This window comes from Phasianus colchicus, chromosome 2 (assembly GCF_987193195.1).
Source record: "Phasianus colchicus chromosome 2, bPhaCol1.hap1.1, whole genome shotgun sequence".
In the NCBI taxonomy this organism is placed as follows: Eukaryota; Metazoa; Chordata; class Aves; order Galliformes; family Phasianidae; genus Phasianus; species Phasianus colchicus.
This window is the reverse complement of record NC_143437.1, coordinates 836137-859955: the sequence shown is the minus strand read 5'-3', so window position 1 is coordinate 859955 and position 23819 is coordinate 836137. Positions and strand designations below refer to the sequence as shown.

General features: G+C 38.0%; 2 protein-coding genes across 2 annotated transcripts in view; one reads left to right on the top strand and one right to left on the bottom strand.

Moving 5' to 3' along the window:
* The window catches only part of PUS10 (pseudouridine synthase 10), a 30211-nt gene extending 12649 nt beyond the window's left edge, over positions 1–17562 (bottom strand). The window contains exons 1-7 of the mRNA XM_031595171.2: positions 17407–17562; positions 15554–15820; positions 13823–13909; positions 6414–6448; positions 4814–4925; positions 3058–3119; positions 1492–1537 (exon numbers count right to left, since the gene is read on the bottom strand). Of these exons, the coding sequence (XP_031451031.1) occupies positions 1492–1537; positions 3058–3119; positions 4814–4925; positions 6414–6448; positions 13823–13909; positions 15554–15820; positions 17407–17532 (735 nt within the window). The 5' untranslated portion in view covers positions 17533–17562. The remainder of the gene's footprint in view (positions 1–1491; positions 1538–3057; positions 3120–4813; positions 4926–6413; positions 6449–13822; positions 13910–15553; positions 15821–17406) is intronic.
* A 311-nt stretch (positions 17563–17873) lies between these two features.
* On the top strand, positions 17874–22982 carry PEX13 (peroxisomal biogenesis factor 13). The gene is made up of 4 exons (XM_031595172.2): positions 17874–18005; positions 19750–20441; positions 20899–21024; positions 21586–22982. The coding sequence occupies exons 1-4, from the start codon at positions 17932–17934 to the stop codon at positions 21879–21881; spliced, it is 1188 nt and encodes a 395-aa protein (XP_031451032.1). The 5' UTR covers positions 17874–17931; the 3' UTR covers positions 21882–22982.
* Positions 22983–23819: the final 837 nt, after the last annotated feature.

Genomic DNA, 23819 nt, shown 5'->3' with positions numbered 1-23819 from the left:
ACTGGCCCTTACAATTTGATGTCATCAGCATGCTTGATGAGAATGGTCTCCACACACTCCTCCAGGCTTTTGACAAAGATGCAAAATAGCAGGGATCCCAGGACAGACTGGGATCACAACACTCATCATAAGCATCCAGGTAGAGTATGACATCCATTAACCACTACCCTTCAAGCCTAATTATCCATTCAGATCATAAGTCTGATGATGAGCACTAGTACATGGAAAGCAACAGAAAAGTCACACAGCTCAGGGATTTGGAAAAACAATGAAAAATACTGGATTACTTTCTAGGAGTATTTAAGTCTTTGCTCTAACAGAGACATCCAGAATGCCTTCAGGAAAGCTGTTCCATTTCTATCTAAGCATAAGCTAAAGATAAATGCACCTTCCTCAGAGGAATATGAGATGGATAACCCTTAAACTAGCAACAGGCTTCAGACATTTTTACTCAGAATCCAGCTTTTACTCCACTTCTGATTAACACAGCCCTTGATAGTAACTTCAAGCATAGCTTCTCTTTAAGGATGAGCCTCTGATTTGGAGACTGTATTTCTTCCTTTACATTTTGTTACATCTTGTTGCCTGTGTGCTTTCAACAGGCCCTGCTGGTTTAGCTTTTTATGGGGGATTTCCCCACTTTTAAAGGAAAGCAGTACAGCAGGCAGTGAGTTATCACAGTATGAAGCTTCTAAAAAAAACAAAAAAAAAAACCAAAAAAACCAAAACAGATTTGTATTTATTTGTGCAGTGGAGTACAGTAGACAAAATTCAAGGGTCATACCAAATGTCGGCAGACTGTTCATGAGAAAGAACAAAAGGTCTCCTACAGACTTCTGACAGAAGTTACTTTTCTCCCTCTAAGCACACCTATTGTCCTAGTCACATCAGTTTATCTCCAACTGTTTTTTATTCTTAAACACCCTCTTTTCTCATATTACGTGTGTGTTCAGGGTCTGCAGCAAGTGGCAAGGTCACTTTTCTTTCTTCCCGACTCCAGAAGTGGACAGGATAAAATCATTCTGGAGGTATTGTGTCTTTCATTCAGATCACAGGACATGAAAACTGTAATGTGATCATTCTCCTTCAGCTGCAGAGTCTCCTTTTCAGAGTGTGACTTATCTGAATTGTTTCACTCACAGAGAAATTGAGGATCATGTTTTATATGCTACTTTTAATGCATGATACTCAAATTCTTCCTCTTAAAGGCTGTATTTATAGAGAACATTCCTTAAAGTATTCATTTGGACAATCTGGAAAACAAATGAGCTAAAGAAAAGCACCAAGTTCGTCATTTTCCTAAGCAGAGAAATGTTTAGTGAGTAAAATGAGATGACTATTTTCAGATAAGTAAAAATTCTGAGAGATTTCTGATGCAGGAAAAACAGACATTAAACAGTGATGAAAAATAGCCATGTAAGTTTCTTGTTGTAGCTTTTGCTCTGAAATTCTGAACGTCAAAAAGGAAATACAGCAGTGATGAGATCCTACCTGTTTGTTCTTTGCTGGCTTGAAACAATCTGGACAGACTGTGGCTCTACATACAGAAACGAAAATTAGCTAATAATCTTACAGAAAAAGCAAAAAACAAACAAAACAAAAAACAGAGACAGTCAGAAGCATAACATTTAATGGCCTTTTTACCAATATATCCCACACTTCACTTCCACAGCTTACCAAAAAGCAGATTTTTAAATCAATTTTATACTAAACCACAAATGGGGAAAGCTGTGCATTGCTTGATCTATAGATAAATCACAAAGCATTGTAAGCCTTTTCTGCTCTGACTAAACCAAATGCATTTCACTTTTGAGACAGAATGGAAAAGTTTATCTCTCAGTCCTTTGCAGTCCTTCTCAGTAAAGGTTAATGTTCCGCACAAGGTATGCGGACATCTTGAAATCTATGCTTGCACGCACACTGCAAATTAGGCATTTCAAAATTAGAGACTCAAATTGCTGCTTCTGGATAGGAAAATTCAACTTACTATGGAAAAAAAAAAAATCCCTCACTGTTTGGTACTATTTGTGCTTTGCTGCTTCAAAAGGAATTTCTTGGCTGTTTCACAAAAGTGAAAGCCAACTCAGTTAAACATTTTTTCTGAGTACCGTAGAGGAAGTTGCTGTTCCTATTAATTGTATACATAGAAATCCAATAGAGATGATTCCTAGCCTGCAACACAGTTTATCAATTCTATAGACCATAGTAGACTGCAAAGAAGTAGGTCTGTCCTCCTGCAGTTTCTATACAAACAACTTCCTGGACAGTTTGGGACACAAATCCCTTCTTCCAGAATTTAAATACAAATTTCCAATATAAACATATATAACAAAACATAAACAAATATAAATAATATAACAAAAGCCAATCAATCTTCCATATCATACCAAGGGTCATTTTAGCACACCCACCTACACACAACTATACAAGAAGGGCTTGAGAGAGGAGAAACTGCAGATGCCATACCTGGAAATCCCATCCAAAACCACACCTGGAGTAGGGGGGACTTTTCCAAGTTCAGACAATGTCTTACTTTGCTTTCACATGACTGTCATTACATCCTGATAACTGCCAAATTTCCTTATTTACATTAAATAACCTTAAATAAAACCTCAGAAATACTTCCACATATGGAGAACGCCTGAGAAATTATCAGGTAATTAAGCTAGGCAATATGCTGTTACTTCAGAAAAATGTCCAATCATTAACTAATTATCCCACAAAGAGAAAGCAAATACGGGGATACTGTCAAGTCACACAGAACAGATCTGAGTACTTCTTTACAGTTTTCTATTCTACAGATATTTGGTGCACCAACATAGGCACTATAACAGGCTTGGCATCAACATTTTTGAACTGTCACAAAATGGTAGTGAAAGGATCAGTTGAAAATAAGAGTTGCCAGGTTTCAGAGGAAGGAAGACCACTACAGGAAACCAGAATTAATCAAATTCTAGCTTATTAACACTGCATATTTCTCATCTGTAGCAAATCCAAACCGATGAAGTTGTACAATATTTAGATAAAAGATCTTTTGTTATTTACATCAAAACTTACAGGAAACGGCACTCCTCATCTGTTTCTGGGTGAGCAAAGACTACGCTAACTTCAAACAAACTCTAGATTAAAAAAAAAAAGAAGGATGGGGTATAATACTTTGTTAAACAAGCCAGAAGGATATTCTCATATACTGTAATGATAGGAAAACAGAGGCAGACAGAAGAGCAAGTAATACACTTATTCTACAATATAACATATTCTAGATATATATTCTACAATATAATATAAAGAAATACATTAAAACTTGAGCCATAACACTATTTGCATTTCTGAAGTACTCAAAGATGATCTCAGAACACTTCAAAAGCACAAGTGACCTACACATCATAGATATTGGCCCCATTCTGTACAGGGAGAACTGAGTCAGAGACAGTATATACTCAAAGCCTATTATGGTCACTAAACTTAACACACCTTCTGGGAAAGCAGTGCTTAGTGTAGAATAAAGATAAAAACCCTGCAGCACTCATCACTGTAGAATTTTGTCAGGGGCTTCGTTTGCAATGACTGGATGGCCCTGGGGCAAAGAAAGGCAACATGTCCTAGTGGACTAACAGCTAGACTAGAAACTACTGTAATCTCAGTTCTATCCCCAATTCCCTCTTTGGCCTTGGGCAAACAACACTCATTACTTCTGTTCTTCAGGTACCAGTATATCTCAAGAGGGCTATTGGAAAGACTGGCTAATATTCAAGTGGCTTGTAGATAAAGAGCACTACAAAAGTAACTTTAATGGTACAACGGAGTCTGATATGCTCAGTGTCTAAGCCTTGTAGGGCGTTTGCTAACTTGGTATGTAAGAAGTTTGTTTCTTTTTGGATCACCTTCAGGGTGACTCAATGATTCTTGCTTCACTAAGACAAAACGGATGCTTTCAATTAGTACGACTGGGAAAAGACAGTCTGTAACTACTCTGGAAGTTGACAAATAAACTTAAAGACTGAATGAGTATAGTTGTGGCATCAGTCCTACAGCTGATGAAAATAACTACAGACTGCTTTGCCCTCAGCAGGACTTTTAGCCACGCTTGTAGAGATTGATTACAGTCAGGATGATAGCATTAGGATTTGTCTGACAACTTCTCAAAGTTTCATCCAGTCAATGCATTTCAGAAACATTTCAGGAATGTTTGACAGAATTCAAAAGTTAAATATGGTTTGAAAAAAAAATATATCCTACTGCTTGTTCACTAGCACAAGTTCCAATATGCCTATCTCTAGCAGCCATTAATATGAACAAACACTAGTCTTTCCTCCTTTAGAATGTTTCAGAAATATATTCTATCCATACAATTTAACATGTTAATAACCTTTACAATTTATCTCACAGAGCAGTAAACAATGCTGGCAGTAAGGGGAGAACAAAGAAGGAAAACATAAAGAAAAGAAAGAATTAGCCTTCGGAAAACAAAGATCCTGAAAAATTAAAAAATTGGAAAAGTCTCTTTGGTAAAAGCAGAGTGGCAGCCCAAGAGCAAGAGACTTAGCAAAATGCTACAATGATTCCATTGTATGCAATGATCTCTGTGTATGGAAATGAAGATTGGTCCCCCTGTCATTGAGAGTAGGAGATCTCAGGTTAAAAGAACTCCTTCCCTGCTTCCCCCTGCAGTGCATGTAAGTACAACTTATCTGCTAATGAGGAAAAAAAAGAAAGCATATATATTTTTCTATCTATATACACATATGTGAAAAAAAAAAACAAAAACAAACACACAGGAAAGAAGTATTTTCTTATTTATACAACACAATACCTTTCCATCAGTGGGAACACCCAACTCCTCTGACAACTGGGGATGAATAATCCACTTATAAGCTTCTTTCAGCTGAACAATGTCATCCTTTGCCAAAGAAAGGCCCAGTTTTCTGAATAACATACGTAAAGAAATAATAACTTGCACAGGAGTCAAAGACAGATACCATATGATATTTCAAGACAAACTTAAGTAACTAGTTGCAGGCGAACAAGCATTGCACAAATAAAAAGGACAAACATGTTAAGCATACAGAGCACAGCATGAAAGAAAGGCTGTTGCAAGGTTTCTTATAATTGCAATGAATATTTGTTTTGAATCAACAAAAAAGGTGTCGAGGAAGCATTAAGGCCAGACCAGGATTTCAGGTAAGATGCTTTCCAGTAAACAAATAATCATGTGCATGCTGACACCACTCAGCATGATAAATCATACCAGTACACTGATCCTATTTAAAGTAAATCTAAATCCATTAAAAGGAACAGTTCTTATTTTTTCCTCCAGACAGATCAGTGAGATGATCAGCTCTATAGCTTATGTTAATACAAGAAAGACAGAAGATACATGCCGATAGAGCTGGGATCTTTATTATAATATCAACATCCTTCTTAAATCAATAGTTCAACTTCATTAAAAACTTTCTATCTAGATCTTGTACTCAGAACCCTGGCCACTTGCACAGTATCCTCTCATAGAGGTTCCAGATAAGATAATACCACGTTTTGTCCTGTTTCTATTTGCTAATGTTTCTTTAATTAACAGCTTAAGAATAGCTTCTTTTCTTTCCTGTGTGAGAGAACACACAGTAGTTTCATGGTAGATCAAAAGTTACCAAAACCTTTTCAGAGCCTACATGGAGAAGAGGTTAGAAAGAGACTGTCAGAAAAAAATCCTTTGTTTTAAAGCAAAACAAACAAACCCACAACACTAATGTAAGACATTTTTCTGTTGCTAAAGGAATGATTCACTCCTTCATTAAAGGAAGGACATGAACTTCAACAGACACAAATTCCAGAGGGGAAAAAGTTCAGATAGCAATCTCAGCTGACCTTGCTGAGAGCTCAACTGACTCTGTAGGTACAAGACCAAGCTCTGATTCCCATGTCTTGCCTATGCAGAGAAAAGTTAGAAGGAGCAGTTGCCGGTAAGGATGCCAGCATACGATTTCAAACCCCTTGTTAGGGAACTTGCAGAGCAAACATACATCCTTCTGCATGAACAGAACTAATGACAATATCTGCTCTATACAGGTCAAACTTCTCTGAAGCAAACTAATGAAACAATGGCTTTAAAATTAGTCTCAAAATAAGAAGTGATTTATCTTTTGCTTTGACTCTTTCATAGGAAAGCAATTCTACATACTCCACAACTGTTAGTTGAAGCTCCTCTAAATGAAAGTAACTGTTTTGATCTTGAAAATATGGTATTAATTCCTTTCTCAAAAACTTTTTTTTGAATAAATATCTCAGCAGGTACACTGCATTAAGTGGTGTCTCATTTCAGCTGAAAAAAGAAGTTGTAGTAAGAGTATCTCTCTTTTCTCTAATTCTTTGGGACACTAGTAGACATGACATGAGAACTGCCAAAAGAAATTACTCACCCCATTTCCTGTTTTACCAACAGCCAAACAGCATGCTATATGTCATCAGCCAAGCCCAGGAAGAAGAGAGAAAAATAATGCAAGTGAAATTAAAGCTCAAAACTTCAACTGTTTGAGAAAGTGCTAGAAAAATAATAACAACAACAATAATAATAATAATTTAAAGTTAAAAAAAAAAAACTCAGGTCGGTAAGGAAGCATTAGGATTTTAAGTTCGCTTTTGCTTTAGGAGTAAAAAGGCAGAATTAGTGTTTGTTCTTTTCCTCAGAGACTCACTCTGCATGCGTGAGCTCTTCCTTACTTTACTGCTCATTCTCCCATCACCACACTCACAGAAACATAGGTAAGCTTTTGGGAAGCAGAAAAATTAATCAATTTTCCATCACGTCAATTGGAAGCTTAACACGTTTGCAGAACAAATAATTGATTACATGGCAGAGAGAGCGTGGTATCCCCACATGAGACACCCTAAGTAATTTAAATCAGTTCCTAGGACAATCTGACATATGTGGAACTGTGGGCAACAAAAAGCAAAGGAAAAGACTTGAAGATAAATAATTTTTTTTCCCCATTATGCTAAGCTAAGTTTTCTTATTTCACAAATATTTGAATATTTTGCTGTTTTTCTCTTCCACTTGCTGATTTTTAAAGTGTCAGTCAATACTAGTCCTTTCAAAGCTATTCTGTCATAATATTCTCCCTGTTCTCTAACTCTCTGAAAAAGCTCTCACTTTTATGTGCTCCTTCCTATACAGCTCCATTTATCACTCCTGAAATTTTATCCTACATTTTGAAGGAACAAGTGTATATGTCTTACAATGTAAAATACAAAAGAACCCCCCACTTTTATGTATTTATTTATTGCAGAACAGCTCTTCCATTTCAGAAATAATTGAAGATAAGCAGGCAAAGCTGAAGTTGTTATGATTGCAGTATCTATATACACTAAAAGTTTAAATCCTGAGTACAGGAAAAGCTAAGGACCATTTTTGTTCCATACTGACAAAAAATCAGGTTTCCCCTGCTGATAACATTAGTTCAGTTTTACTTTCCTAGTGATACCGAATATACTCACACATCTGGCTAAATGAAAACCAAATCAGTATTACTGAGTACTAATGAGCATTCAGTCTGCTACCGGAGAGACCATGGAAATGACACAAAAGGCAATGGGAAGTCCCAGATCTCTGAAATAAACTGCATAAATTTCTAAGATATCAGTTTACAAATGGACAACCAAGTCACCTCTCATCTCATCTATCTTTAAAACAGATCAGGCTGCAGTAAAAGCACTTCCATACTTGCTATTAACACTATAACTAGGAGAACTGATAACCTAATTCAAGTGCAGCCAGCACATACAGAGAAATGAAAACGCATGTCTAAATAGATGGTATTTGAAAATTGATCTGGCATACTTTAAAAAAATAAACACACATACAACAACAACAAAACAAATAGAGTTAGCATCCATAATAAATAAAAACACTAACAAAAGACATACTTAGTCTTAAGGTAATCATGAACCACTCATTTACAGCACACCACTTAGTTAAGGAGACACACTGAATATGGAAAAGCTAAAGAACAGAACGATACACTATCAGAAAGCTGAAAGAGCTGTTGGTACAAACACTGGAATTCACTAACAATTTCTTATTTGAGCAGACTTCACTTCATATTCTCCTCTTCATTTCCCAGCTGACCCTCCGTTGTTTTTTACAAATCCTTTGTGAATACCAGCTTCTGCGGCTCCAGATATACTACTTTGAATTGAGGTTCCATGAAACAATATTTGATTTACATGACAGACCATAAGCAAGTTCAGGGATGTCACAAGGTCTTTGTCCAACTTTGTGCTTAAAGCACGAACAGTTATGAAATCAGACCAGGTTGCTCAGGGCCTTATCCAATTAGGTCTTGAAAGCTTCCAGTAAGAAGACTTTTCCACTTCTCTGAGCAACCTCCTCTAATGCTTGATTGTCTTCAATCCATCCTTTATAAATACTTCATCATACATTGCTGCCCACCTGCAGCAGCTTTACATACCTAAAGAAATATAATATAGCAGGCTTCTTTAACATGATAGTGCCCAAGATAGAAGATCCTGAAGTTAGGTGTCACAATCAACAAGTGGAACTCAGCAGTACAACATTTAATATTAGTTGTAACAAAAGTCAAAAGCAGAATTAAAATTACCACTGCTAAGAAATGATAACAGAAAAACACAAAAGTAAGCACAAAGAAGCCACAGCCTTCAAATCAGTGCAATGCTATCAGATTTGAACAAAATTTAAAGGGACCAAGAAATCAAAGACTTCTAATGAACACTGTTTATGTCAAAAGCTTCCAAAAGCGTTCCGACACTTTGATCTGGAAAGCTTGACATTTTAAAGATGCATCCCTTTGCAGTCTCAATCACTTCTCTTTGTATTGACATATTAATCCCATATGATGATCTCCTGCTTTTTTCTAGTAATTTTACAGTGATTTAAGCTTTATGTTTTTTACTCTGCAATGCATTAAGAGTTACTGCCATTCACAGAATCACAGAGTGGCTTGGATTGGAAGGGACCTCAAAGACCATCCAACCCCTCTGCCGCAGCCAGGGCTGCCAAACCACTAGATCAAACACTATATCATGTTGCCCAGGGCCCCACCCAATCTGGCCCTGAACATCTCCAAGGACAGAATATCCACCACCTCTCTGGGCAGCTTGTTCCAGCATCTCACCACCCTATCAGTGAAAAACTTTCCCAACATCTAAACTAAACCCCTCTTTTAGTTTAAAACCATTCCCCTTGTCCTATTACTATCTAGTCATTTTAGAAGTTGATTTCCTTTCTATTTATAATCATCCTTTAAATACTGTAAGGCTGTAATGAGGTCTCCCATGGAGCCTTCTCTCCTCCACACTGAACAAGCCCAGCTCCCTCAGCCTTTCTTCATAGAAGAGGTACTCCAGTCCTGTGATGATCTTCATGGTTCTCCTCTGGACTCTCTCCAAAAGCTCTATAATTTTCCTCTGTTAAGGGACCCTGACCTAGATGCCAGTACTCAGTGGGACCTAACAAGGGACAATCACCTTCCTCACCCTGCTGCCCCCCCTCGCCTCTTCTGATGGAACCCAGCACACCATTGGTCTTCAAGGCTGCAAGTGCACGCTGCTGGCTCACATTAAGTTTTTTCATCTATCAGGACCCCCTCGTCCGTCTTGGCAGAGCTACTCTCGAGGAGTTCTCTGCATCACACTGAAAGCACACTTTACTAAACTGAAATTAACCAAAATTCTAACTTTGACCTCAAATGATCTTCCTCTAGTCTAAATTATGTCATAATAATATATTTTGTCAAGGAAATAATGAAGAGGTTGGAAAACATGTATCAAACTTTTCAGAGCACAGACATGGTTGCGTCATCTTTTGGTTAAAATCAGAACGAAACATACATACATCACTTTTATATGCTGACAGAGGAACTCAGTCAAAAATTCGTCTTCCTTTGCACATCTAAAAGAATGAGGCAATCTTAAAAACAGTGCTAGAAGTAGTAAGGGGAAAGAGATACGGTGGAGAAACCACACGGACTTTGCTAGATACATAATACACAAATCAGCTCATTACTGAGCAAAATAATTATAGTTGTATTGATGGAATACTGCTTACTCAAATTCAGTGTGATTCACTACATTGCGTATGTAGACAGTATGAGTAAGACTCCTTCACAAAATACTTGGTATATTATAATCTTGTTTGCATAATAACCCAAATAAAACCATAAATAAAATGAGCTTCAAATTGAATTTCCTTGAACACACATCTAAACTAGAGAATATGACCATGCCTAGGAAGAAGTCTGCATCCAAAAATACCAATTTAAACAATCATATATGTCTTGATTTAAAGTACACTGTACGTTTGGTAATCAGTTGGGTGGCCAATCCCCCTTTCCCTGTTTTATGGGAGTAGAATTCAGAAACTCGAGAAAACTTACGTGTGTTACGAACTGTGCTAAAATAAGACCACAGGACAAATTTCACCTTCTCTCTACTGACTCCAAAGTTAAAGATAATTAAAGGGGATTTTAAATTACTTTTCCCCTACAGTTAAGAGGAAACAATAGATTAGGGCGTAGTGAATGCATAAGTCAAAAGACCCCAAATTATAAATCAGATTCAAACAATCCCTCTACTCGTGCCTTAATTCCCCAGCTTTGCCCTTTCCCAGTTGTATGCAAAGCAGGGGATCAGATCCTTCTATTTCATAATTACGTTATGTTTGAGAAGTGGTTTGAAAATGAAAGATGCTCATTACAGAGCTCAAGCCTGCAGGGCAATACTTAAAACCTAACATATTTCTGAAATACACTAGCACAGGCACTGTATTGATTACAAGCTGCAGGATATTATTCTAATGCTATCTGAGGAATCACAGTGGCAACTGTTGAAATACCACGTGCAATTCCAGCCATAGCACTTTTTCTCTGTATTAGAGAAGAGCTCAGAGATGGGGAATTCCATGATGAGGTATACACAGCCCTACAGGGAGTGATGACTATACATGCTATTTGCATCAACGTCCTTGTAGCAAGTATCAGGATGATGGATCACAACAGAGACTACAGACACAGCTAATAGTCACGCTTTTGAAGGGCATGACTCGCTTCACATTATAATATAGTTGTCTAACAAAAACTTGGGACTCCTGTATTTATGATTTATTTCAATCAAATATCCTACTTCTAGAAAGAGGTGACAGCTTCTGTGCAACACAAATATAAATACTATGCAAACATTAATTTTACGTCTTCTTCAGTTCATTCCTACATTTTAGGATTAGCAGGATAACAACTGTTACAATTAAACTAGTTGAAGGTAATATTAAAAGACAGTTTCTGATTTTTTTTTTTTTTTAAAGTAAGTGAGAAAATCTGCATGTCATACAAAAGGACACTGGGACAAGGAAGGCTGTCTTCGGGGTGTTCTTTTATTATACAGTTATGTATGTTTTTGCGGAGTGCAACTTAAAAAATTAAAAGCAAGATTTAACAAAAGATCATAATCTCAACACTAAACATCTCAAAATACACCCACTTCTATCACTTGCTGCTTTTCTGTAACTATAAAGCGGGAACTGTTTTCAACAATTTTTTGAAGTGGTAAATGAATAGGTGGTAAACAAAATCCCATGGTTTTAAGCAAGTTCTTTCTCACCACCACCATCAACCATTTTCATCTCCTCAGTTAGAGCACAGTTATACAAACAGCTGAGTTAGCATTTGGCAAGACTGAAGGTGTGGAATAGAAATGACAGCAGAAACCTTCTAATGCAGGTCCCAGATGAATCAAAACTGTTTCCAAAGAGAACATACATATTTTTGGAGCTTCCCATTCATTCATGTCATTCCTCTTGCTCACCTCTGAACTCAAATCATATCTTTTATTGCCTCAGTTGTACCAAGCACGTATTGTTTGTTTGCTTGAACCTAAGAGCCAGAAACCTCATATGGAGCAGATGGACAGGTTAAGAATTACATCATGTCACTCTTTTTATCAAGTTAATAATTTACTGCACTTAGAAGACAGTTATTATAAAGTAATAAATCTACTAACCACATTTGCCAAGATAGTTTTCCCATTTCATAATCTCAGGGCATCAAGATTTCAATCAGCAAGAGGAATTCTTTGAAGCAAATTATTCTTTTTGGCTTCCACTTGCAGCCAAAACTGCCTCAAAGCAGACAGAATCGCCCTACTTGTTCAGACCAGCAGGAGAACACCAGTGAACTAGAACTGCAATGCAAGAACACCCCCTACCGAGGTATTATGGTAAAGACCCATAAACAGGTTGCTTCACAGCAGCGTCAAATTTTTCTTGCCTCACCTCTTAGTTATACACATAAGCTATGAGGAAAAACATATATCTTAAAGCTAGATAAACTATAACTGTCAAGCCAAATATGCATAATGAAAATGAATTAAAAACTTGATAACATGAGAAGTGCAGTTGAGACCCAAGGCAAAAGACTGAGTTCATTATTTTCTTTTTTACTCACAGATACTACAAGAAATAGAAATTCCCTTCTGGAACTGGAAATTGAAAAGACTATCACTAGAACCCTGGAAATAAAAGGGCTCCTCTTTTATTTTAAAGTTTGGTTAACTCTAAGCACAAACTTGGGGTAATTTTGACCAACATCTGGAATTCTATGTCCATGTACTTAACTAGCCTAAAAGTGTTGGGGTTTTTTGTTGTTTTTTGGGGGGTTTTGTTTTTGTTTTGTTTTTAATAAATCTCATTTTTTGGATGATGATAAAACAAAAAGAGAGTTTATCCAGACACAAAGCAAAAAGCAATTTGCTCTGGCATTATTTTAACCAGACACAGTGGCAGCTGAAGTGACCAGCACCAGTATGCTTAGATTTGGATAGGAAGCAGGTAGTCTGATGTGGAATCAGACTTAGAACATACATCAGCACAAGTTCCTACACTGGCTTTTGCTCAAGAAGTAAGAACTAACAATACTACTGAACACTAAAAACTGTGCAGAATGAGAGCAAACCTCATCACACATTAATATGCAAATCCAAGAGGATCAATACTACTTTCTGCCACATTCACTCAGGTTTATACTACTAGGTCTAGAGGCGCCTATCTTAAAGAGTTACAAGTTGCTTTTTACAACAGAATTTTTGAATCACTTCATCACTTCATTAGAAAACAAGGTAACATTGTAAAACATCACATAATAGTCAAATAGTCATTTACTGATAAAGTTATAATATGCCTAATATTTTCCCTCAATCTTCAAAAGAATTATCAGGGATACATATGTGTCCATGCTATCATTATCTTATGTAATTAAATGACTAAAATGTAAACAATTTAAGTTTTAAATTTAAGTCAACAATTCTTAACAATTTAAGACAAGAACTGCTATCAAAATAGTAGTTTTGCAACTGCAACTGTGAAAATCCAGACTTCCAACAATGCTCAAGACAGGTGACTACCAAAATATGTATTTTTACAGCATTTAAAATGCTGTGAAGTTAAAGAGCTCATCTTTGAACTTCTTCACTTCTACTCTGAACTATCAATTATCATTTTTTCCAGGAAAGGCACAAGCTGTGCTAGCTGTGCTGTTCCTTCTCTGAGAAGATCCTTTTACTTTTTCAGATGTAAAGCAACTCCCAGGCTAAATGAAAACTGAAGTGACTCAGACACCTTACTAATTATGACAGTACTTAGCAAAAAGGAAAGGGAAAGCAGACTACACTTGCAGCAAGGTTTGGGGTTGTTTTTTTTTTTGAACGATAGCAATTAAAAATCAAACTACCTCCAGTCTGTACCTTCCACAGTCACCTTCTTTAATACGTGTTTAATTTATGAAGGAGTATCTGCAAAACTCACCTCCCTGACAGACAGCTGTGGTGGTAGTGACACAGAAAATACAAAACTGTTGAACTGGTAGTCAGAAGAATTAACCTTTTCACACATCTGGAAAAGAAGAACATTAATATTGAACTACAGCAATGGAACTAAGTTGATAATTTTTTAGGCTATTCTTTATTCTAGCATAATCACTGTAAATCCGTATTAGTACTCATTCAGATAGATGCCAAACATAAAACTAGATTAACCCTATCAACTTATTGAAATACAAGCCTGAAAAAAAATCTTATTAATGACCTCTTTCCTTATTGGTGTGTGACATTATGAAATAAGAAAACTTGTTCTTTTAAGGCTAAAACCGTATACACAAATGTTGATGCAGGAAATTATACCACAGAGACAACATGCTAGAAGAGTTGACTCAGAATATTTTTCTTCATGGCACAGATACAATTCTATGACAATAAAAACTTTTAAGTTTCTGTCATAAGATAGAAACAAAAAGGTATTCACAGTAATAATTCAGTCAATCTTCAAAATAACAGAAGACAATGGAACATTTCATCTTTCAGTTTATGACAATTTTCTCAGGATTAGTATACAGCTATTACAAATAAGCAGGAACATCATCTAGACTTCTATTGTTCTTTGATATAAAAACCATGTTAGTCATTGGAATTATAACAAAAACCCAAACATGCATCAGATGTTTTAAAGTAAGTGATTGAAAGCTGATGGCTAGATGTTTCTATCAGAAGGGACAAAGACTAATTATGAGCTTTCAGGATGAAATCAGCAGCTCTGATAAGGAAATTTCCTTGTGAGAGAATCAGATTTTGTGGTGCCTTAATAAATGTGCCTGTGCGCAAGAGCATGTTATGAGATTTTCTATTGTGACAAAATAGCATAACTCTGAAACAAATCTTAAAAGTAGGTTCAATTAATATATATATACTCTTTCCATGGAGACAAAAAAAAAAGAAGCATCCAACAATTCAACGGAATTTATGTAGTATGCTCCCTTAGATATATTAATGTCATTAAACCAAATTTGTTTCTATTAAAACTCAGTCAAACATCTCAAATGCAAGTGGCATTTCTAGTTAATATTTTGGTTTGTCACATAAGCAATTGTATTGCTCAGAGATGATATCTGCAACACGCATTACGTCCATACTCTCTCTTAACTCCCTTTTTCTTTATTATCTGCAATCTGTTGTACACCAAACACATTTTTTTCCTTTGTGGCTTTCTAAATAGTCCCATATGGTAAAGAAACACTCCTATATTAGAAACACACAGTTAAACTGAATAGCACAGCATTCAATGCCTCCTCATTTTGCCCTTACATAGCAAAAAGGGGAGAGAGATTGACTTACAGTGAGGTTTCACTTGTACTCTAAGCTCCTAACCTGATTACAAAAATATGTTCCTGTCTGTCATTCCATTGCACTTATACTTCTCTTTTTGAAGTTATATTCTAACAAACCTTGGATAAAACATGGTCACACAAATTTTATTTTCCAGCTGCAAAATAGGTATGCAAACACTATGTCAGTGAGCAGTATGTACCTGAATGGCGCCATCTACAACTCAAATATTCAACACAAGTGAATATGTCAGTTTGGTTTGCTCCCTCTCTCAGTTGTTTAACTGTAAAGTGTTTCTAATCACTAGATCTATACTGCAGACCCTAACATACAAAAGCTCCTAAAAAGTACTTGTATAGATTAAGAACTGATCATTTACCTTTTTAACAAAGTCAATCTCGCAGAACTCTTGAAGAATTCCCAAACACACATTGCAAACCTGCACAGCTGAGTTCTCCACAGCAGCATTATCGTCATTAACCAAAGGAATCTGACTGAGCACTCCATTCTGGTTCAGATCATCAGGCCCTTCTTCTGCGTGTCCACGTCTGAATCGCTTACAAGGTGGATCAGCTACATCAAAGCAAGCTTTATCTTCTTTTTCTTGATTACCTTTCAGGAATTGTTTCAAATCCTTCATCAACTCCTAACACAAACAGAGGAATTTTACTGTTGTTGGCTTTTCCTCTTTAATTCAGTGCTGTTAAAAGCACTAACAAACATGGGTTTAAAGAAGCAGAAGAAACCACCTGTAGCTTTAATCTTTGCATATGTAACTAACAACTTGCAAAATATATCAAAAGACACTTCCACAGTAAAAAATAAACTTCTGTCAAAATGTTACCAAAAAAAAAAAAAAAAAAGCATTTTTGCTGAACAGACTTCTTTACTGTCTACACTGGAAACATTTTACAAACTGGCTTGCAGAAATGCATTTATCTTCAGCCTCATCGCTGTTCAAGGAAAATCGGTGTTTATTGCCTTTTTGCCATTCAGCTTACCTAAGAATTTAACTCCTCCAACACAATTAGCCCACACAACGAAGACAGTTGGCTACCAGAGTATGAGAAAAAAATTAGAGCAGATAAATGTGATGGTGAAATTAAACACACGTGACAAAGTACACGTCTCATTCATTCATGTAATGAGAAGGCTAGGAACATTCCTGAGTGTGCTGGTGAGGAGAGAGAATTAACCATATATCTGAAATTTAGGAAGGATGAAAGGTAGAGGTAATATACAGGTCAGAAAAAAAAAAAGATTAAAACATCTTCAATAACAGCAGTTACTGTGTTGTTGCAACTCAGATGAAAATTGGGTAGAGCTGCAAAAGAATGGGAAACAGCACACACAACAACACTTCTCAACAGAGAGAGCTGATTAAAAATGAAAAAAGGATAAGGGAAAAAGACGTGGAAGAAGAATTCTGGAAAGTCTAAACTTGAGCTGATTAAAAATGAAAAAAGGATAAGGGAAAAAGACGTGGAAGAAGAATTCTGGAAAGTCTAAACTTGAGTGAAAGTGAAATAATCAAGGTAACACACAAACATAAAGACAACACATTAGGGCAGATACACGGAAATAATGGGCCTACACAATGAGAACTCTTAGAATCAACATGGTGGAGGAGCAAATAGCCAAAAACAATTTGAGAGGTGCATAATACAAGAAAACAGGAAGACTGATTGTGCACAACTGAGAGAAAATTTAAGAACACTGAATTTCAGCGGGAAGGTCAGCTAAACAGGGTGCCTAATAGCACTGTTTGAATGAAAGTGGAGGATCTATCCTTCATCTGTGCCATTCTTAGCTACATCCCTCAACCAGTTCTGCTGGAAGATGGAAGAAATATGAGGCAAAAAGGGAAGGCCCTGAATCAGCTGCAGTGACCCACAGCCTATTTGCTACTTACTGCACTAAAGGAAAAACAAAGGAGGGAACTGTCATAGCTACACCGTGTGAGTGTTAGAGCCATGCTGTGCAGAAGTTGTCCTGTCCTATTTACAGGGGTTTTTGGGGAACACACAGCAACTTAATAAACCTAACACCAAACTCACGGGAATTCTTATACCACAGCACTACTGTAATTTCTCAAATTTGCGCAGTTCAGCAGTCACTTCTCTTAACTCATTTTGCCAAGAATACAAACAACATCCTTCTCCTCCAAGGAGTGTGCAAATAATACTGCATTCATACGGCTGTACGTTCTAATTAGAAATACAAAGACCAAACCTTGTATGGGTGTCTATAAAGCGTCTGTGATCCCGCACGGCAGAACCTGAAAACGCACCGTGGGCACGTGCCAGTGCCCAGTAACAGCTGAACAATCGGTCTGTCCTCTTCTGTCAGAGAAGACATGCTAGACAACACTAATGGATATTAAAAAAAAAAAAAAAAAAAAAAAAAAAAAAAAAAAAAGGAAGAGGCTAAAGATAAACGCAACTCAGCAAATCGACAATAAAAGGATTCATTCCACTCCCAAGGAGGGAGCTGTGGTGCCAGAAGAGCCACGGAACCCCGCACCCAGCACAGCAAGCCGACGCGCGGCCCTCAACGCACACAGCGCTGCGCGCAGGGCCGCGCCAAGCAGGGGGCAGGAGCGGCCCAGCCGGCCCGGCGCGGGGTGGGGCGCGTCGATAGGGGCGGAACGCGGAACGCCGTCGGTTCGATCGCTCGGCGCTGCGGCGGCCCGCCTGCCGGGGGCGGGCGGAGGAGCGCGGCGGGTCGGGGCGAGAACGGGGCTGCAGCGAGGCGGACATGGCTTCGCAGCCGCCGCCTCCCAAGCCCTGGGAGAACCGGCGATTAGCGGGCGGCGTGGCGCCCGCCTTCCAGTGAGTGTGAGCCCCGAGCCCGGGTCTCTCCGGACGCGGCGGGGTCGGCCCTCGCGGGCGGCCGAGCTCAAAGGTCGGGCCTAGCCCGTCTGCGCGGCGCCGGCCCAGCGAGGCCCGGAGGCACGGAGGTCTGGCCGGGGAACTGTCGGGCGGGCCGTGCGCAGGGCGGCCATTCAGCCCGCTTCTTGGGGAGGTGTAGAGGTGTGGGGGAACGCTTCCACAGCAGAAGGGTGCTGTGGGCTCCGAGCCAGGCTGTGGGAAGCCGACGATTTAACGAGGCGGAGGCGGACGCGTTAGCAAATCTGTGTGTGTTGCCACGAGTGGAAAAAGCGCTGCCGTTCGTAGCTGAGGGTTGCGGTGCCGCGGAGCGTGTGCTCGCCGTGGGAGCGGGGCTGGCAGTGGAAAAGATGAATGTGTTTGTTGCCGCTGTGCTGACCGGGGGCTGGGCTCCTCAGTGTACGCGCTGGGAAGGTTGCCGTGCAGAAAGACTTGGCAAGCTCATTTAAATCAGAAATCAGGGAAAGCTTGATGGCTGAAGATCAGCCTTGTTTTCCACTTGGTGCTGTTGACTGCAGTTACGGTGAGCTGAAACTGGGTAAAAGGTTACCTCCAAACTGAACTTTCAGGAAAAACCATGCTTTCAGTGCAGGCTGAAGCTTGCTGAGTAGGACGTTTGATGTTAAGTTTTTTTTTTTTTTGTGAGGTTATCTAGCTCATTTTAATTTACTCCAAGTATCTTAAAAGTGAGCTGTCCTAAGCTGGTTTTTGGGAAGGTGCCCCCATCTTCTGTGGTAGTAACTTATTTTTACTTCTGCTTTTAACTGTTGAAGTCTAGATCAGAAGAAACAAACAGTATAACGTCACAAATATTATATTTCACTTTAAGTAAACCTGCAAGTTTTGCTGTGGGAAAAGTTGTTCCCTATCGTATATGTAAGTACTATAGCAGATATTGCTTCAATATGGAAAACAGCACATGTTGGACAGCTACTTGATAGAATTCAGGTGCCAACCTAGAACTTGCAGAGACCTATTAGAAAAGGCATAGGTAAACTGGCTGAAACTTACAGGCATGCAAAGGGCTAGAAGTTCATTAAATTAAACAAAAATAATAAAGGAAATGAGCTCATAATACCTCTTTCTGCCAACTGTTAGGAGTTCTAGATTCAATCCCAATTCGCTAAGGGAAAGCAGGGAGTCTTAGTCTCTTGTGTGTGCTGTATAGTCATTTGAATTTTCAGTTAGGTTCCACCAGCAGTCCAAGGGTGACTTCAGAGGAGCTGTCTAGCTTCCTTCTTGCTGTACCATTATCCAGAAGAAACGAGAACAAATTCTGGAATTAATGCTTTCAAATTGCAAAATATTCTTGGTAGTGTGTATGAGATGCTCTTTTGCAGAGGCAAATGACTTAGGAGTTCAATCAGCATCAAGTTGGGTGGGTCTAGCCATAGCATTTTGTGCTTTCAGTTGGTACAATAAAAACAGATTATATATGTTTCAGATATGCTGCAATTCTACACTTACAGTGAATTTTTTTTTTTTTTTAATGAAAGACTTGTATTTCTTGACAGAAATTTTTACTTCCCACTAACACTGTGCAACAGTACAAGTGTTTGGCAACCAGGTTCCTCAACCTGGCACTACCAAAATGCAAGGTCATATCGACAGCTATTCAAGAATGCTGGAGAAAATGAAAATATAATCTGATTTTGAGTACTGATCTTGGTTATCTGAATTTGTTTAGGTCTCCTGACTTGGGTGCCAACTTGTTGACCAGACAACCCACAGTTGCACGAATACCTCCACCTATTTTGCCAAGACCATCACACCAAACAGGAAACAGTAGTCTCAGTACTTTAAGGCCAGCATATAGCAGTTCTTTTACTACAGGCTATGGTTCATATGGAACTTCTTTTTATGGAAGCTACAGTCCTTACAGTTATGGATATGGTGGCTTGGGCTATAACCGCTTTCGTACAGATGATATTCCTCCCAGCAGGTTTGTTCAACAGGCTGAAGAGAGCAGCAGAGGTGCATTTCAGTCCATTGAAAGTATTGTGCATGCATTTGCCTCAGTCAGCATGATGATGGATGCTACCTTTTCAGCTGTGTACAACAGTTTCAGAGCTGTGTTGGATGTAGCCAATCACTTCTCCCGCCTCAAAGTACACTTCACAAAAGTGTTTTCAGCTTTTGCTTTAGTGAGAACTATAAGATATCTCTACCAACGTCTACAGCGATTACTGGGTCTGCGGAAGAGCTCCGAGAATGAGGATTTGTGGGCTGAAAGTCAGGGGACAGTAGCTCGTGTTGGTCTTGAAGACAAGGCAGCTAACTCGGCAAAATCCTGGCCTATTTTCTTGTTCTTTGCTGTTATTATGGGAGGTCCCTATCTGATTTGGAAACTGCTTTCTACATACAGTGATGAAGAATCAGGTAAAAATGATCTGCAGCATGGGAGAATCATGAGAAGTACAGAGTATATTGTTCATTTAGCTATCATGTGTATAGAGATTAACCTTACACTTCAGTAATGGAAGTTTATAGATTCTGGGGTACAACACTGAATTTTTTAAGCATGTGGTATGGTACAAGTAATAGCCTGTATAGCCTACTGTTGAACTGAGATTCAATTTCATGGTACGCTTTATGTGATTCCAAAATCATGATTCCTTTCTAGTGATTGTGGGAGGTGGAGAAGAAGGAAAAGCTGTTGGTTAGGTTTACTCACCAAATGTTGTCTTTGTTAGTTCTGTCAGTTCTCTGCTAGAGAAGCAAGGAAGTTAAGGTGTCTTCTCCATTTTTCTTTTATTAAAAAACCAAAAACAAACAAAAAAACTTTCTCATTCATAAAATTCAAAGCAAATAACTTCTTAATTTCTTTTGGAAACAGTATCTAGTAACTGGGCAAGTGGAGAAGATGATCATGTAGTTGGAAGAGCAGAATATGACTTCAGTGCTCTCTCAGAAGAGGAAATTTCCTTCCGTGCTGGTGACATTCTAAAATTAGCACCCAAAGGTAAGCTTTTAATTTTCAACTTGTTTTCTAATCATATGTGAAATAAGTTGTGTAGTTCGAAATATTGGGGGGGAGGGGAGGGAGGGAAGAAGGGGGCAAGGAGCAGGGGGAGAAAGTGAGAATGCAAAAACAAAACACCTTTTTTTTGATGCAATTCCTCATACCTACTGATTTTTTTATTTTTTATTATATGCACTGTAATAAAACTTAAATAGTTTTGTTCAATTTCCCTAATCTGTGACACAGCCTAAAAGTATTACTCAGAGTATACTTTGTGGTTACCTTTGTGGCTATCCTTTTTTCATATTTGTTGTACAACTGTGAAAATCCTTTGGCATTTGCAATATGGTGGTGTCAACAAATTCAGCTTCACAGTACACTTCAGAACGCCTCATCAATGCAGATCCTTCTCATTTCTCTTGCATAGTAATTTGTATTTCCCTTTTATTACAGAGTTAGTTTCCCTGTGTGATTAGGTGTGCTCTGCCTTCTTGTGTATTTGTGCCTCAACTGCAATATATTTTGAATTGCTTTGTAATGCTTTTGCGTTTTCTTTTTCAGACCAACAACCTAAAATCCGTGGCTGGCTTTTGGCAAGTTATGATGGTCAAACAACAGGACTTGTACCAGCTAATTATATCAGAATACTGGGTAAAAGAAAAGGCAGGAAAACAGTGGACCTGGAAAGGATTACAGAGCAACGTCCATCCTTCACTGGGATGTCTGTTAGAGGATCCACTGCTGCTTCGACTTTAGAGGAACACGAAGCTGCTTTTGATTCTGTTTTTATAGGAAGTAATAAAGTTCCTGTTGCATCTGACTCCACTGCAGTTAGTGGAGAGAAACAGGAACTCTAAAGCACTTTCCTCAACAAAGTAACTGAATGTTGTTTTATTGATAAAACTTAGGGTATGTTTAAAATCTATGTTGTAGTAGAACACTGATGGGCCTGTACCAGACTGGTGAAAGGATGGAGAAATTCTTGCTCAAATTTGTATTATCTCTTTTGATTCACCTAAGGCTGCATATTAGTGACAACCTAACCAACTTGCAGCACCTATAAGATCTGGAGCCAAGAAGAATCGAGGTGTTTATAACAAAGCAAACAAACAAGGAAATAAGGGCTGGCCTGTACTCATTAAGTAGACAAACTGTTGATAAAGTCTAGAATTAATGTCCAGTCTTCATTGGAATGTCAGCTTGACAAGATGCCACTTAAGCTGATGTGCAAAGGGAAAGTAAATTTCTGTGAAAAGTTGTTCAGAACTGGAGGCTGTGGACAATACTTTAGTAATAGTACTTTGTTTCCCTCTAAGAATTGGAAGAGATTTAGGTGACACAGTCAAACCACTACAAGTTCTCAATTGCTTGCCTTTGGTAAGAAGTACGGCTTCTGTCATAAAGACTTAGCTTGCTCTTTCTCTTTTTTTAATAAAAATAGTGACTTATGAGAAAGAGAAGGGGGCACATAAGAGAAGGAGATTAGAAATTAAAAAAAAAAAAAAAAAAAAAGCAATGAGGCTTTGCTTGTTAAAATAACATTAGAGTAAAAGGTATCATCTAGTCAAGCACTTTCCAGGTTGCTCATTTTTACTCCCTTCTATGGTATGCTAATTTAGCATCACCTCTAGCATTTTGTGTTGTAGTCTATTAACTGCCTGTCAGTCGCCTATCAACTGCCGCATCTCATTTCCATTTTTTTTGTTTATATTTGTTTTTAAAGAATGTCAAAATATCCTGCATTTTAGTGCAATAGTAATGCTGTAGAGAGGCAGGAGTTCACAGAATTCCACTGAATGGCAAAGAAAATGTAAAGTTTCGTACTTAGTTGTCCCAGTTAGCTAAGTTCTTGGAGGTACATCTTTGCACTGCCATTCAGGTGGTAAATGTTGTATCAGCCCATAAAATTCGAGAGCTCTGATCTATCAAGAGCCATAAATGCATTAAAACTGTTCAGAGCGTGTAGTATTTTCTTCATACTGATGTTTGAGAATTCTGTATTGAAATACAATTTTTCTTAATGAAGGAGAGAGAAAACCTTTTTTCTTGTAGAATATATATGTGTATATATATACAACCATTTTAAAAGTTAGAGGAGTAGATAAACTTACTAAAACTTGTTTTTATGGTTAAAATACAGTTTTTATTTTGAAGATAGAAAAGTTAGGATACATGCTTTTGCTTAACTGATCCAGTAGTTTCAATTTTCTGCAAAGATCAACACCCATTACGTTTTTAAGCAAAGCTTTCAGTATTTACACTTTAATTGCATTTGCTGGCCTTCTTCTTAGAATTCTCAACAAAATGGACAAGAAAAACTGAGGAGAGCATAGTTTTATGAGAGAGTGACTGAGAAGATGCATCTTATGCTGGATCCTCAGATTTTTAAGTAACCTCTGAGTGCCTGTTTGATATAGCAAGAATAAGTGGCTGTGGTCAGGTATTGGGAGATACCATTTTTATTAGATTGTTAGATCTTCAAGTGGAGAGGAAGAAGTAGTTTAAAAAACAAATATGAAATGTGAAATTGGATTTAAAACAGAACATGTTTAAAAAACAGTAAACAATCATGACATATGAAATATATAGACAAGAAAAGTTGCAGGGGAAGGGTTAGCATGCACGGTTGTGCTTACAGTGTGTATTCATGGGAGGAGTTATTTACTGTTATGAGATTTACTTAATGGGCTATCAGTCTTCCATAGCAGTGTAAGATTTCAGTCAGAGGAAGGGTTTACATAAATAAACAATCCAAACTTTTTGTAGTGTACATTCCAGTAGACTTCTACTTACTT